General features: G+C 47.3%; 2 protein-coding genes across 2 annotated transcripts; both read right to left on the minus strand.

Annotated features, from left to right (window-relative positions):
- Positions 1-690: 690 nt before the first annotated feature.
- On the minus strand, positions 691-11,755 carry RNASEL (ribonuclease L; the record flags this gene model as incomplete). Its single annotated transcript, XM_079760675.1, has 6 exons — positions 691-3,371; positions 4,477-4,613; positions 6,463-6,622; positions 7,133-7,338; positions 8,536-8,621; positions 10,288-11,755. The coding sequence occupies 6 exons, from the start codon at positions 11,753-11,755 to the stop codon at positions 3,191-3,193; spliced, it is 2,238 nt and encodes a 745-aa protein (XP_079616801.1). The 3' UTR covers positions 691-3,190.
- Positions 11,756-18,132: 6,377 nt separating this feature from the next.
- On the minus strand, positions 18,133-23,477 carry RGS16 (regulator of G protein signaling 16). Its single transcript, XM_079760676.1, has 5 exons — positions 23,297-23,477; positions 22,411-22,521; positions 21,593-21,654; positions 21,141-21,307; positions 18,133-19,765 (listed from the first exon to the last, which is right to left on the minus strand). Exons 1-5 carry the CDS (start codon positions 23,338-23,340, stop codon positions 19,544-19,546), a joined length of 606 nt encoding a protein of 201 aa, XP_079616802.1. The 5' UTR covers positions 23,341-23,477; the 3' UTR covers positions 18,133-19,543.
- Between the last annotated feature and the right edge of the window lie 222 nt (positions 23,478-23,699).

The raw sequence follows: 23,699 nt of genomic DNA on the forward strand, positions 1-23,699 counted from the left end.
CAGCATCAGAATGAAATAACACACTAGGGTGTCAATTATGCAAAACTCTCCTACGCATACAAACAAAACCTGAGATGAAATACGGAAATTTTAAAGTTTATTATCATAATGGGAGTATGGCTGTTTTTTTTATTTCTGGTGTTCCCATAGTATTTATCAAATAATATAAACTAGATTTTTTAACAAGACCCTACTACTAATCTTCTTATAATAAGTTTTATTACTCTTATTCAAAAATTGGCTTATGTCTTAAAGTTCAAGTTTATGTTGATTCTGGTTACTTTTGACCCACCTCATTTATTTTAAAGAAAACTCACACCCTACAAGTTCTGTTTTGCTTTTGATTTACTTCTCATCCAATAATATACAAGAATCTTAGCTAAAGTGTGGAAAGACCCTGGCTTTGTCATTGGCTGGGTAGCACTGGGCCAATCACTGAACATGTCTGAATCTGTATTGCATCTGTGAATGGGCATTACACACCTGACTAGGGGGAAGGGGCAGGATGGGTGCTATTCTTACCTGGGGGCTAGTAGAACTTTACCTTGGAGGACCACGATCTAGTTCCCCCTTTGTGTCACCAGAGTAGAGAAGCAAATTGAGGACACAGATTCAGGACAGTGGCAAATAAACTACCCTCTGGGGGCTCATATTTACCATGTGTGCCAGCATAAAAGACAGACCAATGTTTTTGTTGGTTGTTTTTTTTTGGGGGGGGGGCAGTCTTCACAAATTTCCCACTCGTCATCCATGTTGCTCCAAAGGGCATCAGGGAAATGCCAGTCAGCCAAGAAGGCCTGGACTGTAATTCCAGGGGTGGGAAGGAAGCTACTTTGGGGGTCACTGGTGCCTACCAGGGCCTCCTGAATGCAAATCAGTTACCATAGGGATGAGGGTGTGCGTGGATCAGATGACTTCCAGTCCAGAGCAGAAGTGGGCAGAAGTGCAGTACTGAGAAAAAAATATCCCATGGACAGGTGACTTCAGAACCCTGGAGTGCAGCTGTCTTCTTCAAGTGGGCAAGGTGGTGAGGCCACACACCAATGCGGAATTGCTGTCTCTTTTACATATCAGTTCAAGCCTCCTACTAAATACCTTTGTAATTCTAAATGCGAACAGTTCTTTAAAGCTAATAAAAAAGATCTAGATAAGAATTAAAAAGGAGGAAGCCAGCTTAGCATAATGATAGAAATGACTGACATATCCATACTCACTACAAATCAGAAAATCAAAGCTTAATTTTAAAACCTAACACAATCTTGCTACTCCTAAAACCTTAAACAAAAGCCCTAAGTGTATTTCTTCCAGCACATCTTAATTTCATCTGGTGACACCCATTTCAGACCGCCGCCTCCTCAGGAAGTTCCCAAGATCCTGTTTCTCCCTGCTCCTTCCATTGCAAAGCTCCATTTTTACCCCCACGAGGAGGAGAAGTAGAAAGAACGGCAGACTTATTGCCAGAAATCGGTTCAAACCAAGACTGTGGCACTTCCCAGCTGTGTATTAGACTGAGTCACCTTGTCTCTGACCTTCATTTCCTCATCTGAAAAAAGAGGATAGCACTGGCCTGCCAGGATTGTTTTGAAAACTGCGAGATAAAATAGGTTTAATTGAGAAATTATAAAGCACCATAAAAATATAAGGTAATGTTGTTACTCATATATGAATATGGTTCATTCATTTCTGAATTTTTATGGAACTGTACCTGGTGGCAGACCCTTTGCTAGGCAGTAATGATATAAATTAAAATATGTATATCTATCTATATGTATACACACACACACACACACACGCACACACACGGTGGGGCAAAAGTAGGTTTACAGTTGTTTGTATGGCAAAGAATGCAACTAATAGATAACAATACAAGAATAAACTGTTTCACAATGAATACAGTAATTAGTACACAATAATACAAGAACAAACTGCTTCACATACAGCTGTAAACCTACTTTTGCCCACCCTGTATATATCACTGGCCCTAAGGAGCGTAGATTCCTGAGCGGAAGAAGCATGCTCAGGGTGGAGAGAAGCGTGCTCCCATGTGGCTCTGGGTGCTAAGGAGCCAGAAAGAGCACTCAGACTGGGGTGTAGAGCACTTGGCGAGGGTGGTCAGAGGACTTCTGAGGAGGTGACACTGGAATTGGCTCACTACAGACCCAAAAGCAAAAAACAAATCCAAGTCACTCCTGTGTGAGACGGCCCACACACTCCATGGTCCTGGGGCCTGAGCCAGTTTGAAAGGATCCCAGCCCCTTAAGGCCGAGTTTCTCAGCCTCAGTCGCACTGATATTTTAGGCTGGATAATTCTTTGTTGGGGGGGCTCTCCTGTGCATTGTGGAATGTTTGGCAGTATCCCTGACCTCTGTCTACTAGGTGCCAGTAACACTCCCTGTTCCCCAGCTTTGACAATCAAAAACTTCCATACACTACCAAATGGCCCCAGCGAGGCAAAATTGCCCCCGGGTTAGTGCTACTGCCTCAGGGTCATAAAAACCTTCAGGTCATAGAACCAGTGCAGGTGGTTCTAGAAGGAATGAAATTTTAAAAAATATCAGTGCCTTGACTTATACTGTGCTGAGTGAGTGAATGAGTGAGTGAGTGAGTGAGTGAGTGAGTGAGTGAGTGAATGAATGAATGGGTGAGCCACCTGGAGCCCTTTGATATATTTCTTTTAGGTCTCATCAGAATGATCCCTGGGCTAGTAATTTTAAGATGTTTAAGTGAGAGGTAAAAACACCTCATCCATTTATTCAGTGCTCTGTACAAGTTGTATGATCTGGGACAAGTAGTTCAAACTCTTTGAGTCTCAAGTTCATCAGTTCTCAAATGGGGATATTAACCCATGTGCAAGATCATTGGGATAATTACATGAGGTAGTTGATGTAAAGCATACAGTATTAGAGGTCTAGGTACTCACTCCTTCAGTGCAATGGACAAGAGGAATTTCAGCAGGATGCCCTCTGGCTACTGCTTCTAATCTTTACCCAAAGAAAAGCACCAGGGTAATTTGAGCACATACTTTTGTATATATATAAACATGTAGGGACTGCCTGACACATTGCCAGGAACTGACATTATCCATCCAACTCATCCCTTACAGGCAACCAGGTTGGTTAAGAGGCCCAGAGAGCTGTGATTTGCCCGGGATCACACAGCTAATAAGGACCTCAGAAGGCTCAGTCGGCACTCAGAGCCGGCTAGCCTCCTGGCCACCATTGCCCGCATCACACTGGGGCCTGTGTTCATTGTGAATTTTGGGGAAATGCTTTGCATATTCTGTGTTCTGTAGTCTCATATAGACGTAGATGACCAGATCAGGGAATTTCTCCTGAAAATACCGGGGAGGGTCTTGAATTTTCGACTTCATCCTGAAATGAAATGTAAATATTTTGGCAGGCATGCTCCCAATTCTTCCCCCTTTATAGTACATGGCCTGGAGATCACTGTGCTCCCATGATCTATGATAATAAAAGCGTAATATGCTAATTAGACCAGACATCCTTCCGGATGACCTTCCAGACGAAGCCGGGGCTGTGAGGGCTGAGATAGCCTCTGGGGTGGGCGGGGGCCGAGGCAGAGGCAGCTGCTGTGGGGGCAGGGGCCAGAGCCTCTTGCACGAATTTCGTGCATTGGGCCTCTAGTTTCTTTAGAAGAGTAAATAAGGACTAGGGAATCTGACAGCTAGAGTTATCTCCTGACTTTTCAACTAATTGTGTGAATTTGGGCAATGTGATGTTTGTGAACCTCAGTTTTATCATCCATGAAATGGACATAATGCAATTCCACGATTCCTTATCTACATTTTCAAAATCCAAAAGCGCCCTAGAAATGGAAAGTTGTTGGTGGTTGTGTTTTTTAATGAGTTTGCAGCTAACATTTTTGGCAGCAAACGCTGATTTAACTAACATGGGGCTAGTTCCTAGATTTTTTACAGTGTTACTTTCACTTTACCCAGCTGCCCAGTCCACTGTGGTTCCACCAGGGAGTCTCTAGCCTGCTGTTCAATGGGACTCAGCAGAAGTTAAGAAGGAAGGTGAGCCCTAACCGGTTTGGCTCAGTGGATAGAGTGTTGGCCTGTGGACTGAAGGATCCATGGTTCAATACTGGTCAGGGGCACATGCCTGGGTTGTAGGCTCAATCCCCAGTAGGGGGCATGTAGGAGGCAGCCAATCAATGATTCTCTCTCATCATTGATGTTTCAATCTCTCTCTCCCTCTCCCTCTCTGAAAATCAATAAAAATATTTTTTTTACAAAAAAAAAAAAAAAAAAAGAAGGAAGATGGGAGCCTGCTGGTCTCGTTCATCATTCATTGTAAGACCCATGTAATGGCCCTTTGCCCAACACAGGGGAGGAGTTACTTTTTCATCAAAATTATTTGTGCTCTTCCCATCAAAAGCAGGTATAAATTCAGAACTAGATTTTTAGATCTTCTCATTTCAAATATGACTTACAGGAATGAAAACAATACTTACCATTTATTCTTTTCTTCATCAATGTGTTCCCCCAAATTCCGGATGAACCTTAGCAAATCACCCACAGTGTCCTGATATTTTAAATAGGGTTTGTTTTTATAAAACGAATTCATTCCTTCCAATATGTCTTCGTCAATCTAAACAAAAAAAAACATTTCACAAAAATGTGGTAGCAATGCAAAATAAATCCTGGTGACATACAAATTTGAATGTGTCAAAAATCACCACTATTAAAAAAGCAGTGGTGCCCTGACTGGTTTGGCTCAGTGGATAGAGCATCAGCCTGCGGACTGAAGGGTCCCAGGTTCGATTCCGGTCAAGGGCATTTACCTTGGTTGCGGGCACATCCCCAGTAGGAGGTGTGCAGGAGGCAACTGTTCGATGTTTCTCTCTCATCGATGTTTCTCTCTATCCCTCTCCCTTCCTCTCTGTAAAAAATCAATAATATATATTTTTTTTAAAAAAAAAAGCAGTGGTAATGATAGCTGTGTTTGGATATGGGATTCAGTAACTAAATTTGTCTGTTTCTGGGTTGTTCTCATAAGAAATTAAATATGTTAACACATGGTTTAGAAAATCTTTGGCCACTATGTTAGGAGATGTGCTCATTATACTATACCGTATTTTTATCCTTGTGGCCACCCCTCCAAAATGATCATGGTTGTTTTTGTTTGCTTTTTCTTTTGAATTATATTTCCAAAGGGGTTACATATTTCTCCTTGCCTCTAGGTGTCTCAGGGCAACTTCTGTCATAGTAATGCCTCCCTCTTTGTGCTAGCACCCTTGTAGATGGCTTCATATTTAGAAAGAGTTTGGAATAAGGGAACAAGACGCAACAACCATGAGGCCATAGGTCCCTTAGGAAGAGTGAGTGGTGCCTGAACCACAGCTAGAGAAGACCTGTTGAGACTGCCCACGTGTGCTATGTGTGGAGCACACGTGGGAAATGTTGAGCCACGTGTATGTGGCGAGGTGGGGAAGGAAGGCAGGAATATACACCGGGAAACTTGGCTCTGGACCTGACCTGCCAAAAACTGATTGTACGACCATGAAAATGAGCACAAGTGAGGGAAGGAAAGCCAAATGAGACCCAGAAACAAAGAAGTGTGGGAGAGGCAGAGTCCTAGATTGGCCTAAGATAGGGAAGCTGCTGGTCTCAGTCAAAGACCTCAGGATTATGGATTCTCCCATAGTGCTTTGTACCCATCTCTGGGCACCCAGCATGTATCATACAGCCATCGTTTCTGAGTCTCCTGGCCTTACCTGGGCCATGCCATACTCTGCTTTGTATACTCATGACCTCATATGGGCCTAGCACATACCTAGTACTTGTTGGATGTGTGGTAATTAATAATGATGAAAGTTCTGATAGTACTGACTAGATCAAGATGGTGATTTATTTTGATGTTCCACTATATTTAGTTCAAGTTAGGTGCACCTTTTCTTGAAGAGGAGGAATTTGAAAGATCATCTCCTCTGCATAGTCTGCTTTCTTGGGCAGAATGTAGGTGTGTTATGTGGATCCTCAGAGCTGGGCTGTTCACAGGCAGCAACGGCCCTGGACTGAAAGGCCTCATGGTGGAGCACTTCCAATGGATTAAGCCCTGTCTAGTCAGCTGCTCTTGTTACCATGGCAATAGGGTCATTAGCTAGGCCCTTCTCAGAAAATAAGTCTTGAGGGAAAGAGCCACAGAAAAGGCAAAGGCTCATGGCTGGGACAAGACTATCCTAAAGAGAAGCCTAGATGGGAGTCTGTTAGGAGGGCTTGGCCTCTACAAGGGGAGGGGAAGGTGGCGGGGGGTGGGGGAGGAGGGAAGAGACCCAAAAGGTAGAGGGGACTAGGACGGGGAGGAAGAAAAGGGAAATCCTTCCTTTCACTTCTTGGTTGGGCCAGGCCAACAGTATATCAAAAAGAAAAACTATGATAAAACATTACACAGCTTCTTATCCCTTAAATAACCCCCATACTGTAGGAATTGTTCATACCTCCGAGGTCCACTCATCAAAACTTCTGGAAGGTTCTAATGGTCCAGGTTGCAATAGTTGGAGGATACTGAGTTCTTGGTTCTGTTCTTTTGGCTCTTTGATTTTTTTTTTCTTTTTGATGTCGGATTCATTTCCCACATTCCTAAGGGTCCTATAGCGGCTGAGGATGACAGAATTATCATGGTCACTCCATCCTTCCCACTCTTTCCAGAAAGACAAAACTGTTAAATTTTGGTTTTTAATAGAATAAAACTATGTCTTTAAAAATTCTGCATGATGGGAGATACAGGTATCTCTCTGTTTCTCTCTCCCTATTCTTCAGAAGAGAGAAACAGAACCCAGAGAGGTTAAGTCACCACTCCAAGGACACACAGCCAGGATATGCCCAGGTGGATCTGCTGATTGTCAGCCTGACTCCCACCCACACCACCTCACTGTGATGGTTAACTTGACTAGTCACAGGGTGCCCAGACTAAACAGTATTCTGGCTGTGTTTGGGAGGGTGCTTCCAGATGAGATTGGCGTTTAAATCAGTGGGCTCAGTAAAGCAGATTGTCCTCCCCAGTGTTATATATATTTCCTATTGGTTCTGTTTCTCTAGAGAACCCTGACTAATGCACTCACTGTCTCCATGCAGGGGGCCTGTGACATACACTTAAATTTTACTTACCTCTCCCAACTCCAGAAGAAAGGATGACCCAGCAGGTCACTCAGAAGGTTCTCCACATTTTCCCCAGGATTGAACAGCTGCTGAATGAGGTTCTGAATTTCTTCATTTGGAGACAATGTAATCACTTCTTCATTGCTTTGAGTCTTCAGCGTCTCAAAAAGGATGTCTCCCTTCCTTACCACATATAGGACCAGCCGTCCAAGGGCCTGCACCAAAACCAGCAATCAAGCCAAAGTTGCTTATGCATGATCACTCTAGTTGGGTAACTTTGGAGCGTATGGTACAGGCTAGGGGCAAATGGAAAATGGGAGGAATCTCAAGGAGTCCACAGACTGGTTAGGAAGCGAAGACACAGGTTTATGCATAGAGAACTCTTCCAGGCAGTATGTAGTCCTCACAGTTCAGGTTTATAAGGAGGACAAGCTAATCCTGGGCCAGAGTTGCCAAGACAGACTACCTGGAGAAAGAGGAATTTGAGCTGGACCTCAAAGTATGGATAGAAGTTAGATAAACATGAGAAAGAGATAAGGTTTAAAACCGGGCGGGGGGGGGGGGGATGCCAGGAGCTGGGAACTGGGACTTTGGGTTGGGGCTATGTCAGGCAGCAGGTAAAGGAACCAGGCCAGGTCCAGGAGGACACAGTGATGGGCCCAGGGGTTAGGCCACGACAGGGAGGAAAGGCCAAGAAGAAGGCCAGCATCAGAATGCATGCATCAGGCAAGACACCCATCAGGGAAGGAGCTGAAATCTGGAGCCATTGAACCACCAAGGCCAGACTGAGGGATGAAGAGCCCTGGTCCATTGGGGTGAAAGTTCAACACCCTGGAGACTCTCCAGGAGAGATCTGCCCTGACCCAACTGGAATCAATGGGGAGCTTTGGTCTTCGGAGGCCAGGCTCTGTCTCTACTCAGGAGAACCAGTTATTCCAGGATCTTCACCTTTTTAGCCAAACTTAGTCTCTTTTGAGCTGGGGATCCCACCCAGGTGTTTTTGAGGGCCTTAGAATCTGGCCCTCTTTGGAGTTTGAATGGAGTGGGAAAAGACATCGTATTTACTTTGTCCTTAGGCAGAAAATACCTCCTACGGGAATTCTGGAGCTGTTTTGGAGATACCTCCTAGAAGTGATTTGAGAATGCTCAAATTTATTTACTTACGTAACTAGTGGAGAAAGAGATCTAAAAAGAAACGGAAAGAAGCTACAGCAATAGCCAATCCACACCAGCCTAGGGAAATGCCATTGTCTGCAAGGGAGTGACAGCAGTGAGCACTGGGGGAATGCCTTGAAAGTCCCTTCCTTCCTGGTTAAAATAGGGATGTCCTCTAATTGGCCATAGAATATTATAGGGTAATGAATGAATAAGGAAGCAGAGAGATGGAAAAGTTCGCCGACTACAGAAATTACCTCTAGATCGCTCATGACTTGCTCTGGCTCTTCAGCCCACTTGATGCTTTTATCAAAATCTGCCACACGAACAGCATTCTTGGAATCTAAGGAATAGTTTGTAGAGAATGGTGCATTGAAATTCCTCATTCTCCATGCTGTGAGTAATTCACTTAAATAAATATGTAACCCAGTGCGCAATCCATCTTCTCTAAAGAAGGCAATAATAAAACTTATGTCTGCATTGCTGTTTGTTCCTCAAAACACGCATGTGCCCTGTGTCATTTGACCTATGAAGCATCTGCCAGTAGCAAGTCTTCTATTTTATTTTTTCCAAGCCAGTGGGTGGGGAAGGATGAGGAGACATTTAACCAGCACCCCATTCATGCAATTCCTGGGGGTAAAGAGCAGAGATTTGTAAAGGAGCTGTTGGCAGAGTTAAGGTTACATCCTATGGCTAAAGAACAACTAGCCACAAGGCTCCAAACCCAAGGCCACCTTAGCATACTACTCCATAACCTAGCATAATAAATCTAGCCCGATAGCCACCGCCCACCATGACACTGTCATCAGTTACCATGGATCCACCCTGTGCTTATGATGAGTCACTGCCTCCTTGCCCGCTTTAGAATCTTTCTTCCTTGAAAGAAGCCACTGAGTCCTCAGAAAGAGGGATGCGGGGATGAGAATGGTCAGGAACAAGATGACAGGAGGGCAAGTCAGTGATTTGTCATCGAAGAGGTGGCTCCTGCCTTTTGCTTCCTGGAGTCTGAGAAGGAAGGCTGGGCAGCCCCATATAGATGATGGCCAGAGCAGTTGTGTGCTTCTGGAGCCCCTTTTATTGTAAACTTAGACATCCTGTGTGGAAATCCATCAAATTACTCAACAAGTGTTTAGTGAAGGGAAAGGGCCCGTGAAAAGGGGAACACAGTCTCAGCCTAGGGAGTGTAGGGTCTTGGAGTGAAGAGACAAATAATTACAGATACACGTAAAATTAATTGCCATTTGAAAATGCTAGCCAAAAGGGCAGGAAGTTCTGAAAGTATCTTCCTCGAAAAGCTACATGGCTCGGGTGGGGAGGAGTCGTCTTTATGAGTCGAGTCTGGGTAGGTGAGCAGAGTGGAGAAGAGAGGGAAGAGAGAACTCCAGATAGGAATTCCTGAGTCAGAAAGGAACCTGGAGAATTCCACCATGACCAAAGGAAGGCCCAGAGAGGAGGAATTAAGTCAGAAAGTGGCTTGTGATGAGGTTGAAGGGGTAGATGGGGGGCAGATCATAAACCTCAGATTGTTTTTCAGTTATAAGAACTGATAAATTCCCTTCATGTGTTTAAGCCACTTGAGTGCTTGCTTGGAATCTGTTTCATTGTATTGTATCTTGTCTTGGCATCCCCAATGTTGACCTGTTTTGCCATTGAGTTTCACAGTAACTGCCACCTTGTCTGAAGGAATACACCTTCAGGATTCTCTGACTTGAAGACTATTCTGGGAATCCAAATTTCTGGAGCTGGCTCCATCCAAGACATACCTTCATATTTGTATTTGCCAAAGGCAATATGAGGTTAGCTGGTATTCCATTAGCAGCCATGACCTCCATGCGGAGGAAGGGTTACAACTGGGAGCAGGAGAGACTGCACTGTAATTACGACTTCGTTGCATTCACCCTCAAACCGAATAATCCACATTTACTCCAGTCCTTTCCCATCTGCAATGAAAATGCTTTCCTTTTGTCAACAAGGACCCCACAATTTCTAAGAGACGACTGGGGACTCACCTATTAAGATGTTTTGTGGCTGTAGATCCTGGTGAGTGTATCCACATGACAGGATACACTCCACGGCCTTAAATATAGATAAGAGGATGTTTCGGCTAAACTCATCTTCCTCGTTTTCCACAGCCTCCCCTCTGCGCTCGGCCAAATGCCTCTCCAGTGTCTGCTCGCAGAGGGAGGTGCACACATACAGACAGCCCTTGTGGATCTCATGCCCGTAGAATGTCACCAAGTTGCTGTTCCCGCGGATGCTCTGCAGACAGGAGACTTCCTTTTGTCCACGACTGCTGTCTTCAGAGAATCGCTTCACAGCTACCTCTTGCTCGTCATAGAACCCCAGGTAGATGCCTCCTTCTGAACTGTCAGCGATTTTATATTCTTCATCCCTAAAGATCTTGAGTCTGCCGATCATTGGGCGGTATATCCTGTGGAGATGTTTCAGGGCCTGCCCCCAGTGTGAGCTCTGAGGCTCCCAGTCTTCAGCAGGAGGGTGATAATCTTCTCTGGCTCCATGCTGGAGAAGAAACTTTACAAGGGAACTGTTGTAATTGCGCCTCGCTAACATAACAAGGTTCCCACAATCCGTGCTGGCTCCTTTGTCACACAGCAACTTGGCAATTTCCGCCAGATTGAGTTCGACAGCCCACAGCAGTGCTGTTTTGCCCTCCTTGTCTGTGTCATCAATCTCTATATGTTTTTGTTCCAGAAACATCTGTACCAAAATCAAGTGCTTCTTTTCCACTGCCAGAATCAGGGGCGTCTTCCCTTTTTCTCCCCTCACATTGACATCGGCCCCATGGTGCAACAGAAGGCGAGTGATGGCCACCACATTACTGTCATCAGGGTTCACAAGAGCATGGATCAAAGCATTTCTGCCCATGTTGTCACGAGCTTTGACATCTGCCCCCATCTCTTCAAGAAGGATCCTCAAGACATCTACCCGTCCATTCTTAGCAGCATCCATGAGAGCTGTGGCCCCTCCTTTCTTAAGCCTCTCTTGGTCCTCCATTGTCTTTCGACCCAAATTTACTTCTGCTCCCTTCTCATACAGGAATCTTAAGGCTTCGACCTTACCATACACAGTGGCTTCCATGAAAGCTGTGAAGCCATGAAGATCCCGCTCATTGATATCTGCACCTTTTGAAAGGAAAAGTTTGAGCAGCTTCACATTTCCCACAATCCCAGCGACAATGAAGGGAGTAGTCCCATTCCTCTTCCTCAGACAAGGGTTAGCACCATAGCGAAGCAGAAGATCCACCATGTCCTCATTGTTCATTTGTACTGCATTATGCAGAGGGGACCAGCCCCATTCCTCTTCCTGGAAATTGACATCGGCCCCTCCTTCCAGCAATTGCTTGACCAGCTCCATGTCTTCTTCTTGAACGGCTTTTATCAACAAATGATTGTTGTCCCCTGAAGACCCCCCATTGCCAGAGGGTGTGGGTCTGTCCTGGGTCTCCATGGTCTCCATAATAATAAATACCACTGGTTACAACTTTTTGCCTTTGAGAAAATGAAAACCTATCTCCTTGGGACTTGATCAAAGAAACATGGAGCTCTAGAAACTCCTGTCACAACAAATAAGGATTATCTGACTACAGATCAGCAGTATGAGGAAGGACAATACCCTGGGAGTCTTCTGACATTACACCTGGAGACAAAAAGAGGTATTTTGTAATTTTATAACAGAAAACATTTGAATTAGAAAAAAATGAATTTTACTAGGAACTTTTTCAAAATACACCTACTTATTTATTATAGAATATTGTATTACATAATATCATAAATATCTATACTAATAAAAGGATAATATTCTAATGAGACCGGGAGACCTTCCAAACGTCCTTCCGGACAAAGCCATGGTGGCGGGGCTGAGGCAGAGGCAGTTAGGGGTGATCAGGCCAGGAAGGGAGGGCAGTTGGGGGTGACCAGACTGGTGGGGGGGGGGGCGCAGTTGGGGACAAGCAGGCAAGCAGGCTGGCAGGGGAGGGCACTTGGGGTGAGCAGGCCAGCAGGGGGGCAGTAGGGGTGATCAGGCCGGTGGGGGGGCAGTTGGGGGCAAGCAGGCAGGCAGGGGGGCACTTGGGGGTGATCAGGCTGGCAAGGGGGGGCAGTTGGGAGCAAGAAGGCCAGCAGGGGGGGAAGTTGGGGGTGAGCAGGCTATCAGTCAGAGTGGTTAGAGGCGATCAGGCAAGCAGGCAGGTGAGCCATTAGGAGCCACCGGTCCTGGATTGCAAGAGGGATATCCACAGGGATCGGGCCTAAACCAGCAGTCGGACATCCCCTGAGGGGTCCCAGATTGGAAAGGGTTCAGGCTGGGTTGAGGGACACCCCCTGCCCTGCCCCATTCACGAATTTTGTGCACCAGGCCACTAGTACATATATAAAGTCAAAAAATGAAAACTAATGTTCTATAATCCCATTACCCAGAAATAGACAACGGTAATATTTTAGGATATTTCTATAGATTTAAAAAATAGTTGGGATCATGCTGCGTAAAGTAACTTTGTATCCTTCCTTTCATTTAATGCACATTATAAATAATTTTCTATGTTATTACAAAGTCTTTTAAAACATTTTTAATGACTGTGTAATATACCATCACTCAGTTGTTTCATTTCCCTAGTATTAAGCAATTTTTAAAATAAGTTTTTAAACAAGATGTTTTAAATGAGAATTTTCAAACAATTCTAAATAATGTTGCAGCAAATTTATGTTACTTTAGCTTGTTTTCTTATGCTAGATCTTATAATAGAGTTCTTATGGTAGATTTCAAAGAATTGAATGACTAATCAAAGGATATGAATCTTTTTAGGATTCTCAACCTATATTAATAAATTTCTTTCAATGTCATTTAAACACACTCTGACTACAAGTAGATAGCCTCCTTAAAAAAAATTTTTTTTAAGCAGAACTCTTTTTTTTAAAATATATTTTATTGATTTTTTACAGAGAGGAAGAGAGAGGGATAGAGAGTTAGAAATATCGATGAGAGAGAAACATTGATCAGCTGCCTCCTGCACACCCCCCACTGGGGATGTGCCCGCAACCAAGGTACATGCCCTTGACCGGAATCGAACCTGGGACCCTTGAGTCCGCAGGCCGACGCTCTATCCACTGAGCCAAACCGGTTTCGGCTAAAGCAGAACTATTTAAAAACACACACACAAAAAAAAAAACAGGTAGCTTTTTGTATTTCTTATCTCACAGGAAGCTTGGTCACTCTCGGTGTGTTCCCTGGCTCCGTGCACGCCTTCTCTGTGCACCGCGTGCTCCTATTCCAAGGAGTTTAGAATAGTAAAGCGCGGAGACTCAACCTCAGCAAGATCTAAGTTTGAGCCCCTGGTTGTGTAACTTCAGACTATTTTGTCCTAATTGTGGAACCTTATCTTATTGAGTCTCAATTTAATGTTCCCTCAAAGAGGAACAACAATAAGCATGGTCAACTGTATAAAGTGTATTAACATAGGGGGTGTGGCGAATATTAGGCATTCAGTAAATGGTGGAGCTAATCATGTCTCTTTATTTTAAAAAATGTCAACGAATCCTATTCTCCCCACCCATGTGCATAAACATACTACACAAATGGGACCTGGGAGTGTCAGTTTAGTCCAACTGCCCTCAATCAGAACAGAGCAAGTTAGATCCAATTTAAGCATGAGACTGCACCATAGTGTTATCTGAATATTTACTGCACCTGCTCCCAAATTCACACAGCCACCATTTTTCAGCTATCTCACCACTGTCTCCAAGTCTCCACCCTCTCAGGTCTAAATCAATGGTGCTGCCTAAGCACAATCACCCAGCAATGAAACCATTGATCCAGATGTGTCTGTTAGAGCTGAGAGGGGCCAGTCTCAGGAAAGGAGCAGAGAAGGAAAGAAACCCTGAGTGGAATAGTCCGAGTGGAGGATAGATCATCCCAACAAAAGCAGGGTAAGGGATCGTCCTGCTTTCAGTTTCATTTTCCCCCTATGACCGGAGGTGCCTGGTAAACAGAGCCAACTTGAGTAAACAATGTGTAGATGGTGGCAGAACCTTGGCATTCTCAGGAAGGCTCAGGACTCAAGGGCCCTGGGGTGCCTCTGCCCCTCCTTTCTCTCCCAAAGTCCCACACCCCTTTCACTTCCAGTCCCCAAAGCCCAGAGAATCCTTCAAAGAAAAGAACTTCTCAGTCTTTTCCAGCTCTCCCCCTTCTGCTCATCTTACCTTCTCAACGCCCGTGGCCTCCTCTGTTACTTCCTGTCAGCACCTACTCTTCAAATACTGTTGCCAGCAGAAAAAAAAATTCCTTCTGGTCACAGTCAAGGAGCCAGGGGGGCGGGGCCAAGAAAGGGATGACCAGGGAGCTGAGGGAGGGTAAACTGGCACACACCCTCTCCCTCTGGAAGGCGGAGCCTGTGCAGCCAGGGCTTTTACACCCTCTAGAGAGGAAAGTGGTGACTCTTCTCTGACTGCTGGTGACCAATTCGATGCCCAAGGTCATGCTGCTCACTTCTCAGCCTTTCAGGTCACAGCCTCCAGCTTGATCCTTAACCATGTTATTCCAAATCCCCTATCTTCTTGAGGGAAATAAACATTTATTGAACACTGACTTGGGGCCCTGACACTCATTGCTTCACTGTCCCAGTTACTTCCCTAACAGTCCTGCTGATGATGGAACTGTGACTCAGAAAAGCTAACGTTAGCCCGAAGTCCAAGCTCCCTCACCCATCTGGGCACACTCAACTCACTGTCCTAAAAGGGCATTTTGCTGGCATTCTGGAGACCTGGTTCTATAGCCAGACCTGTGACTACTAGTATTTATAATTTATTATTTATAGAACTGTAGCTATTTAACTGAGTGACCAGGTGGGCAGTTAAACAATGTTGGGCCTCAGTTCTCGCATGTAATATGATTTTTCAGGTTCCTTTCTGCCCTAGAAGTTCTGTTTTTGGCCATTTTCCTAGCATTGAGCTGTATACTGTGTACTGAATGCTACAGTGGAAAGTGTTCCTACCCTCAAAGAATATTGCTGGGGAGACGAACTCCAGAGAGAGTCATGAATAGCTAGCGGAATGTGGTTGCATGATGTTCGCCAGTGTCATGCCATCCAGACTCTGGGTCTTTATTGCCCCTTCCACCCCAATGACACCCAAGCCTCTTTCTCTAGCCCTACCCTCTTCGTTGAGCTTCAGACTCACAAATCTTGAATATGTACCAAACAGAGACCATCACCTCTCCCTCAGTCTGCTCCTGCTCTTTCTCCATCTCCATAAATAGCAGCACCACCTGGCTGCTACTCTTCATCCTCATCCCAATACCAAGTCCCCTACTTTTATCTGCAAAGCAGTGACTAACCTCAGCCCTTGTCATCGCTTATTGCAAGAAACGGATGACTCACTTCTTAGCCTCTAATCTAGTGTCCTACCTGCTTCGTTGACTCGCCATAGTTTTCAGGACAAAGTTCAAAATACTTAACCCATCATCCACTCAATATTTATTGAGCACTGACTATGTCGCCAGTGACCATTCTCAATGCTTGGGATAGAGTGGTTTACCACACAAGTTCCTCAAGCAAGTTCTTCATGGAACTTGCATCTTAGTTGGCAGAAATAGGTCATAACCCGTTGAAAAAATGCAGCCCATGACATGATTTCAAGTTATGCTACGGTTCCTGACTGTCCTTGCTCCTCATGGGCATCAGCACTGCACCTGCCACTATCATCCAGTTCTTCATCACATAACACTTCTTCCCACCTCCCAGTCTGCTTTTGCTGCCTGAAATACTAACAATAATAGTAGCAAGAATGATGATGATGATGATGATAGCAAACATTTATGTAGTTCTTTAGTATGCTCCAGGAACTATTCTGAGCTTTTCAAATATATTAAAATAGATAGTCAAATCCTTGTGAGGTAGGTACTATTTTTGATCCCATTGTACAATGAGGACCATGAGGCACAAAGTGATTAAGTAGCTTGCCTTGTTCTAGGGATTTGGGCTATCTCACTGAACAACATAGAGAAAGATGCCTGCCCTCATTCTTGTTGGAGAAGGCAGACAATGAACAAAATAAGTAAACTATATACAATCTGCTCTATGGTGAAAATGCTACAGAGAATAGTGAAACAAAGTAAGAAGGGTTGAAATGGGAATTGGAAGTCAAGGAGACTCAAAGGCCATTATCTAGGCCTAACTGCATTCCATGCCTTACTCTTAGGGCCATTTTTAGTTATTTACATTTCAATATTTTTTCTTTATAAAGAAATTCGAATAGCTGGACCAATTTAAAAGGTTCAGAGGCAGTGAATTATGTTGAGATCAGCACTTAATATGTCCCGAACACTTTTTTCTCTTTTCCTAAGAGCTTCAATTTTTCTCATTTTTCAAATTTTATTGAGAAATAATTGAAATACATCACTGTATATGTTTAAGGTATACAGCATAATGGCTTGATTTACATATATTATGAAATGATCATCACAATAGGTTTAGCAAATAACCATCATTTCATAGAGATACATTAAAAAGAGAAGAAAAATTTTCTCCTGTGATGAGAACTCTTATGATCTATAAACTTATCAGTTTTCTTATATATCACACAGCAGTGTTAGCGCTACATCACCACGTTGTACTGTGTACTATGTACATGACATTCCTAGTAATTACCTCATAAGTAGAAGTTTGTACCTTTTGACCTTTGACCACCTTCCTCCAATTCTCTCCCCCCCCACCACCCCCCGCTTCTGGTAACCACAAATTTGACCTCTTTTTCTACGAGTTTGGTGGGCTTTTAAAATTAGATTCCACATATATGTGAGGTCATGCAGTATTTATCTTTCTCTGTCTGATTTATTTCACTTTGCACAATGCCCTCAAGGTCCACCCATATTATCGCAAATTCTACTCTCACTTAGGCCAGCTGCCCTGGGCACGTTTACTCCCTCTGGGAGATTCATTTCCTCATCTATATTATGGGTAATCCTACTTAACCTCACAGAGCTGCTGTAAGGACTAAATGAGACCAGGGCCCCCCCCCACAATGTTTGTTCCCATCTTCCTTTCCCAGGCTCTTAAACTCAGAATCCCTCAGGCGTCACCCACAGAATCAATCGCCTCTTAGATCTGGGCTTAGTGTGTGATTCCTGGGGTTTTCTACCCAATGTACCTGAAATCTGGTCACTTTATTCAGACTAATAGCAGGGGAGAAATACAAGTCAACATTAGGTCCAGATCTGTATATAATAGGGTGAGAAAGGAGAACAGATTTTGGATCCTTGCAAACCTTCCCCCAAAGTTCTCAAGCCCCACTCACCCATTATTCCCTCAGCCCACGGAGTGGAGCAGTCTCACATACACAGGGGCTTCCCCTAGCTCATCTCAGAGACTTCGATGAAATGACTCCAGAATAGGACTTGGAATGCATATGAAGTTATGAAATACTCATGCAAGCGGAAAATGGGCAAAAGTGAAAATGGCTACCACCCGATGATGTCTAGCTACTTGGCCAAGGGGAGCAGCCCCTTGTGCTGGTACAGGCAGAGCTGGTCATGGCTGTGCTGTCTCTATTCCGAGGACAAAGTTCTATGGGCTCTGAAATGACAGCAGGCTGAGCCGAGACCAACCAACATGACAGAACAGCCCGACACCAGTTGGGTCCACCATGATGGATGGGGTCCACCCTTAGTCCCTGTCGCCCTCTCTTCCATCCCACCAGTTCCCAGCCAAACGTGGGTCTTTCATCACCTGTGACAGGGAAGCTCACCCCTCTGTCCTGTGGGACCTGCGGAGGCCAGTTCCTCCACAGGACTCTCTCTCCCCACGTCCCCTGACCACACACACAGCCCATGGAGACAGGATCTCATGTGGGGGTTTTATTTTTATTTTACAAGAATATAACATGCTGTAACAGGAAACACAGGGATGGAGTACATCATCTGTATCTCGGAAACCAGCTCCAGTTGTCAACAATAAATAAATATTTCAATAATGAGGAATTCCTGACAGGCGCAGAGAGGTTCCCAGCTCGTCCCGAGGTAGAGCCTGGTGCGGGAGGGACACAGGCTGCCAGGTCCTGCTGAGATGCTCGGGGGTCGAGGCAAACTACAGTCACAATAATAAATAACAATAGCAATCACACCCATAGACAGTAACAAAAATAACATGCTCTGGCAGTCGTCACAGAACCAGCCAGACGTTATAACTTAAATAATTGTCTCCTGGAGGAGCTCACAGTGCAGCGAGAACAGGGCTGATTTCCCGGGCCCAGGGGGCCACCTGGTCCGTCACCTCCCCAGCCTGGGCTCTTGCGCAGGCCCCACCTCAGCAGGTTTGTTCAGCGATGCCCTGAGGTGACAGGCAGGTTCTGATTTTCCCAGGCCTGCCCTTCCAAGCAGCCTCTCCCTCTAACTCCACTCCCAGCTTCTGGGATCTGTCCAAGGGTCATCGTGGTCCCTCAACATTGCAAGTAAGTGCACCTCGAGGGCGTCTCCCAGCAAGAGGCCCTGCTCACGTGTGGACCCTGCTGCAAACACAAGGTCAGGGACCACCTACAAGGTCACCGAGAGCACCAAGGTTCATTTCCCATGAGCTTCTCTTCGGGGCTCTCTGCTGACGTGGAAGTGGACTCAAAGGCCAGTGTTTGAGGTATAAAAATCTCCCTTGGGGCCAGCATCACGCTGGTCCCCCGGCCTTGAAAAGACTGTGAGGCTGGACACAGGAGTGTTAAGAAGTAAAAGCTAAAGGGCCCCTGGGCGGCGAGGCAGGTGCGGCGGATGGAACGGGAAGGGTCCGCATCCAGGGCTCCCTCCTGTGCCCAGGACAGCCTGGGAATGAGGCTCACGGGCTGTGCTCGGTCAGCTGTGCGACAGGCAAAACCGCTGACCTGGCTGTCTTCCCTCCCATTTTTGAGTTGCCCTTTATTTACATTTCCCAAACCACCCTGGACTAGTTCCTGCCCCGGTGAGAATGACAAGAGCCAGTGATACCTCCTGCACCACCATTCTTTTCCCCAGAGAGCACCACACAGCCGTGACCTTCCGCCCTTATCCACAAGTCCTGGGACTGGGGACGACCCTCTCATGCATGAAGTTCGGTCCCACAGTATCTGGAGGAGAGGCTGTTGCTTCCAAAAACAAACAAAAAAAAACATTACAGCTTTTTCCTTCCCTGTCCTCTTGTTTGCTTTGCAGAACCTGCCTCCCACACAGGGGCAGCTGCCTCAAGGCTGGGTGACTCAACCTCTCTTCCCGGCTGGCTCCTCACTGCCAGGAGGCTCAGGTGTGTGAGGGCTCTGCTGAGCTGCAGCTGGACGGAGAGGCGTTGGTGGCCGAGGCTTGGGCAGCCAGGTCCTGGTAAGCGGGTGACTTCAGGAAGCGTGGGTAGGAGTCCTTCTCCATCAGGGTGCGTGTCTTCCCCTGAGCCACATCGAAGCACGCGGCCGTGGCAGCCTGCAGGTTGGTCCTGGTCAGCTCCCTGGTCTCGTGGTCTATGTTCACCTGTGGGAAGGAGGGCAAGCGCACGGGTGAGTGGGGGTTGCGGGGCACGGTGAAGGGTCCAGCAGGCAGAGGGAGGAAGGACTGGCAGCTGGGGCAGTGGAAGGAGCCCTGGATTCTGAACCAGGAACCCGGGGTCTCCAGAGTCCATTACTAAGTGGCTTTCAACTCTGGGCCTGTCCCCACCTCTGATCCAGTGTCTGCCCTCCAATCTCTCAGAATCCTCAAGCATGTGTTAAGACTGTCCACAAATGCAACCCCTTTTCACCCCTTCCTCTCTAACAACCACTCCTAGGTTAGTGCCAGAGCCTGCTAGCGGGTCATTCCCTCCTTCCTCCCTCCTCTTCCCTCTTCTCTCCTCCCGCCTCCCCCCCCCCCCCCGCTCCCCCCACCCCCGAAGATGAGAGTCTGGTGGCAACTCTCATCTTGCCATGTCACTCAGAGGAAAACCAGAGTGCATGCTGGGCCCATGCAGCTACCTGGACCCACCCCTGGCCACCTGCCACCTGTGTGACCTCATCTCCTATTCTCTCCCCCACTCTCCCCACTCCACACAGGCCAAGGTGCTGGTTTGTGATGACAACACTCTCTGGCCTTTGCCCTTTCCTTTTCCTGTTAGGGGTTCTGTCCTCCCATAACTCTCATGCCTCTGTTCATGTGTCACCTTATCTGATCCCCACCTCTCGCTTCCCTCTGTAAAACGGAAAGACCTCACTTCCGTCCCCCTGTGCTCCCTCCCCTACCTGCTTTATGTTTATCAGAGGACTAGAGCACCCCCTGGCAAATGTTTATTTGTTGGATTGGTTGCTGGCACCTTCTCCCACTAGGATAGAGGCTCTGTTTGTTCACTGCTCTCTTCCCAACGACTATAACAGGACCTGGCATGGAACTGATGCTCAATAAATCTTTACAGAATAATGTGGACTAGATAAAAGTGTTCAGAAAATAAAATAGAAAGTATGCCACTAAAAGCAAAGCATTACTCTCATCTCTCCACTAGGTGGCCCCATGTTCTTTAGCAAATGCAGGCGCGCCAGGCGGTGGAGGCCTGAGAGAAGGTTGCAAGTTCACTGACCACAGAGCTGCCCATCTGAGGCAGGCCAGCCAGGGGAGCGAGGCAGGCCAGCCAGGGGAGCGAGGCAGGTTACACAAGGTCCCTACAATGACCTGGCTCCCCAGTGGTGTGTTTTGGGCTTCTAAAAATGGCTTAGTCTGCAAGAGTGGGTGTGGACAGATGCCAAGACACCTGCCAACCCCTTCAATCCTATCAGTGAGTCTGAGGGTAATGGCACCCCAGGGTGGCACGAAGCCCCCCAATTCTCAGTGGGGAAGGAACAGGCAGGGTCTGGAGGATCTTGGGACACATCTGGGCTCTGACCTCTTTGGGGGCTTCGCTGCAGATGAACTCCTCAAAGATCCTGTGCGCCCGGGAGGCCAGCTTGGTAGCTGACCGGATCTTCTTGAACTCCTCGCAGGCCAGCCAGAACTCCAGGTTCTCCTCGCTGAACTCCGTCTTCAGGAAAGCACGGAAGGCAGCCACCCCATCTGGGTTGGAGGGAGAGAGGAAGAGACTGGTCAGACTGAGGGGACAGCAGGGAATAAAAGAAGCAAAGACAGCCATTGCCGTCAACGGCTCTATTTTTAGGATGCAATTTTCTCGAACAAGGACCTGCCTTTGTATTCTGAATAGAGGCTGGCACACTAGGGGATCATTATTATTATTACTACGGCTGTTATCTTGCCCACCCTTTCAGCATCTCTCAGGCTGGCCCCCAAGCGCAGGAGCACACACGTGCCATCCACAGACAGACACCACAGGGTCCTACTCACTTTTACTGCTCAGCAGCGAGTCAAATGACTCTCTCCATCCCAGCACATCTTCTGAGAAGTTTCTGCTCAAAAGAAAAAAAGGCCAAAATTTTAATTTAAAGGAAAAGGCCAACCAATTCATGCATAGCACAAACCCTAGCCAGTACTCTGATGGGAGTTGCCTAATTCACACGAAGACTTGCTCAGTGATTATTGGAGCTGACTCCTTCAACCCTTGGTTGCGGGGAGGGGGAACAGAAGTATTTTCTAGAAGGCAAGTCTGTAACCAGGAACCAAAGCCAGGCCCCGTTTGGTCCTCAGTAAATATCTTCTAAGACGCTCTCTTTGCTGTCCAAGATTCTTGCTTTTCCCCTGACTCTCGGGATATTGTTTTGTACCAAGGAAATAAGGGCCTCGTGAATAAAGGGTGTGTCGCCCAGAACCCCAGAGCCTGGCACAGTTGATGTTCAATACGAAAGGGCTTTTAGGTAAGGCGCATACTCGTGGAAGTAGATCCATTGATTGAAAACTTCAAGAGTCTTGGACCCTGTCCGAGCCCTGGTGGCATGTGCAGTGACATCTCCAGGTGGGAGAGTATGAGAACTGGACATTCGGGTCCTGGGTACGCTCATCTGTAGGCAGACTTAGAACCCTGGAGCCATCCTCCCAGTCACCCATGAGCCAAGCAGCCATAGCGGACCAGCAAGAAGCCCGGGGAGGGGTCACCAAGGTCCCCCCCAGCATGTCCTAGTTTCTCCTTGGGTTCTCCTTCCCATGACTCCTTTCCTCAATCTGGCTCGGTCTCCTCTAGGGGCCCTGGGCTGGTCAGCAGGACTCACCGCTCTTTGCTGTGTTTGGTGTTCCCCTCGGACTTGCCAGCATTGCCAGCATCGGAGCTGAGGTCTGATTTGTGAAGAAAGATCCCCAGCCGGGTCTTGAACTCTTTGGCCCTGGAAGACAAAGCAGGAGCATATAAGGATTCCCCGTGGGCTCAGCCAGGGCAGAGAGGTTTATGGGGGTCTCAGAAGAGCTCAGTCTGGCGCCCCCTGAATTCCAGCCTCAAGGGTTCCTGGGAACTTGGCTTCTCTCCTTAGTATCATGAACCCCCAAACCATGAAAGGAATGTTTGAGCCGGGCCTCCGTAGGTCTTAACACTGAGTTTACAGCACTTCAGACACTTAAGTCACTCTGCTCTCGACCTCCGGGCTTGTGCTGAATATTTCTGGAACTGTGTGGAAACTAATTCCTCATCTTTACCTTGTCCTTCCCCGGCCACCAGCTCCAGCAAGGATTGGGGGCAGCTGAGTAGCCGCCTGGGAAGTGGGCCCATCCCTCACCTGCGGACTCCAAAACCACCTCCCTGCCTTCCCAGGGCCCGAGGAGGCCACGCCCCTAGGTGTGGGCTAGCCAATAAGAACCAAGTGCTTAAGAAAATTTAGGGGGCCGGTTCGGCCTGGAGATGCCAGCGTGGTCTTCAGCGGGTCACCTGAGAAGGACTGCCATTTGTCAGAGGCTCGAGAATGACAGTAAGCAGCGGTCCCTGTGTCCCCGCCTCTCTTCCCTTGGCTCGGTGCTTCTCTAAGATCCTAAGGGGAGCAGCTGAGCCAGTGGCACCCAGGTGACCTCTGCCTCTCCCATCCCTCGTCAGCATCCTCTCATCCCGCCCACCCTGGTCCCCAAGCCGGCGCCCCACTTGCTCCGGGCGGCGGGACAAGCCCCTCTTACCTCTCCAGGCAGGTGGTGGGGAAGGCGGACAGGGTCCGGCACATGGCTGCGGGTGCAGGGCAGCACGTCGCGGGGAGATGGGTGGCGGGCTCCAGTGGGCACGGCAGCGCGAGAGGCAGAGGGTCCGCTGCGGCTGATAACGCGCCGGATCGGGTTGGGTTTTTCAGGCTGCACGCGCGGAGCCCGCGATCTGGCGGCTTTTATTCTCTCGGAGGGGAGGGGGCGGGGCGGACTGTTCGCCGCCGACCAATCCGAGAGCGGGACTGAGCGCTGCCCAGGCAGAGGCGGGGGCCGGGAGCCGAACCCCCTGGGCGCCGGCGCAGGACTGCACCCCGCCACCCGCGTGCAACCTTCACACGGGGGTGCGGGGGGGGGGCGGGGGGGTCACACGGGACGGCCTTCC

The sequence above is a fragment of the Cnephaeus nilssonii genome (genome assembly GCF_951640355.1).
Source record: "Cnephaeus nilssonii genome assembly, chromosome: 21".
Taxonomy (NCBI): domain Eukaryota; kingdom Metazoa; phylum Chordata; class Mammalia; order Chiroptera; family Vespertilionidae; genus Cnephaeus; species Cnephaeus nilssonii.

Bases quoted from the DNA above. Each gene is read 5' to 3' on its own strand.
- RGS16 (XM_079760676.1), bottom strand. From the start codon at position 23,340: ATGTGCCGGACCCTGTCCGCCTTCCCCACCACCTGCCTGGAGAG. The intron at 21,655-22,410 runs GTGAGTCCTGCT...TCTTTTGAGCAG, and splicing joins ACCAAACACAGCAAAGAGCG to AAACTTCTCAGAAGATGTGC. The intron at 21,308-21,592 runs GTGAGTAGGACC...CCTCCAACCCAG, and splicing joins CTCGCTGCTGAGCAGTAAAA to ATGGGGTGGCTGCCTTCCGT.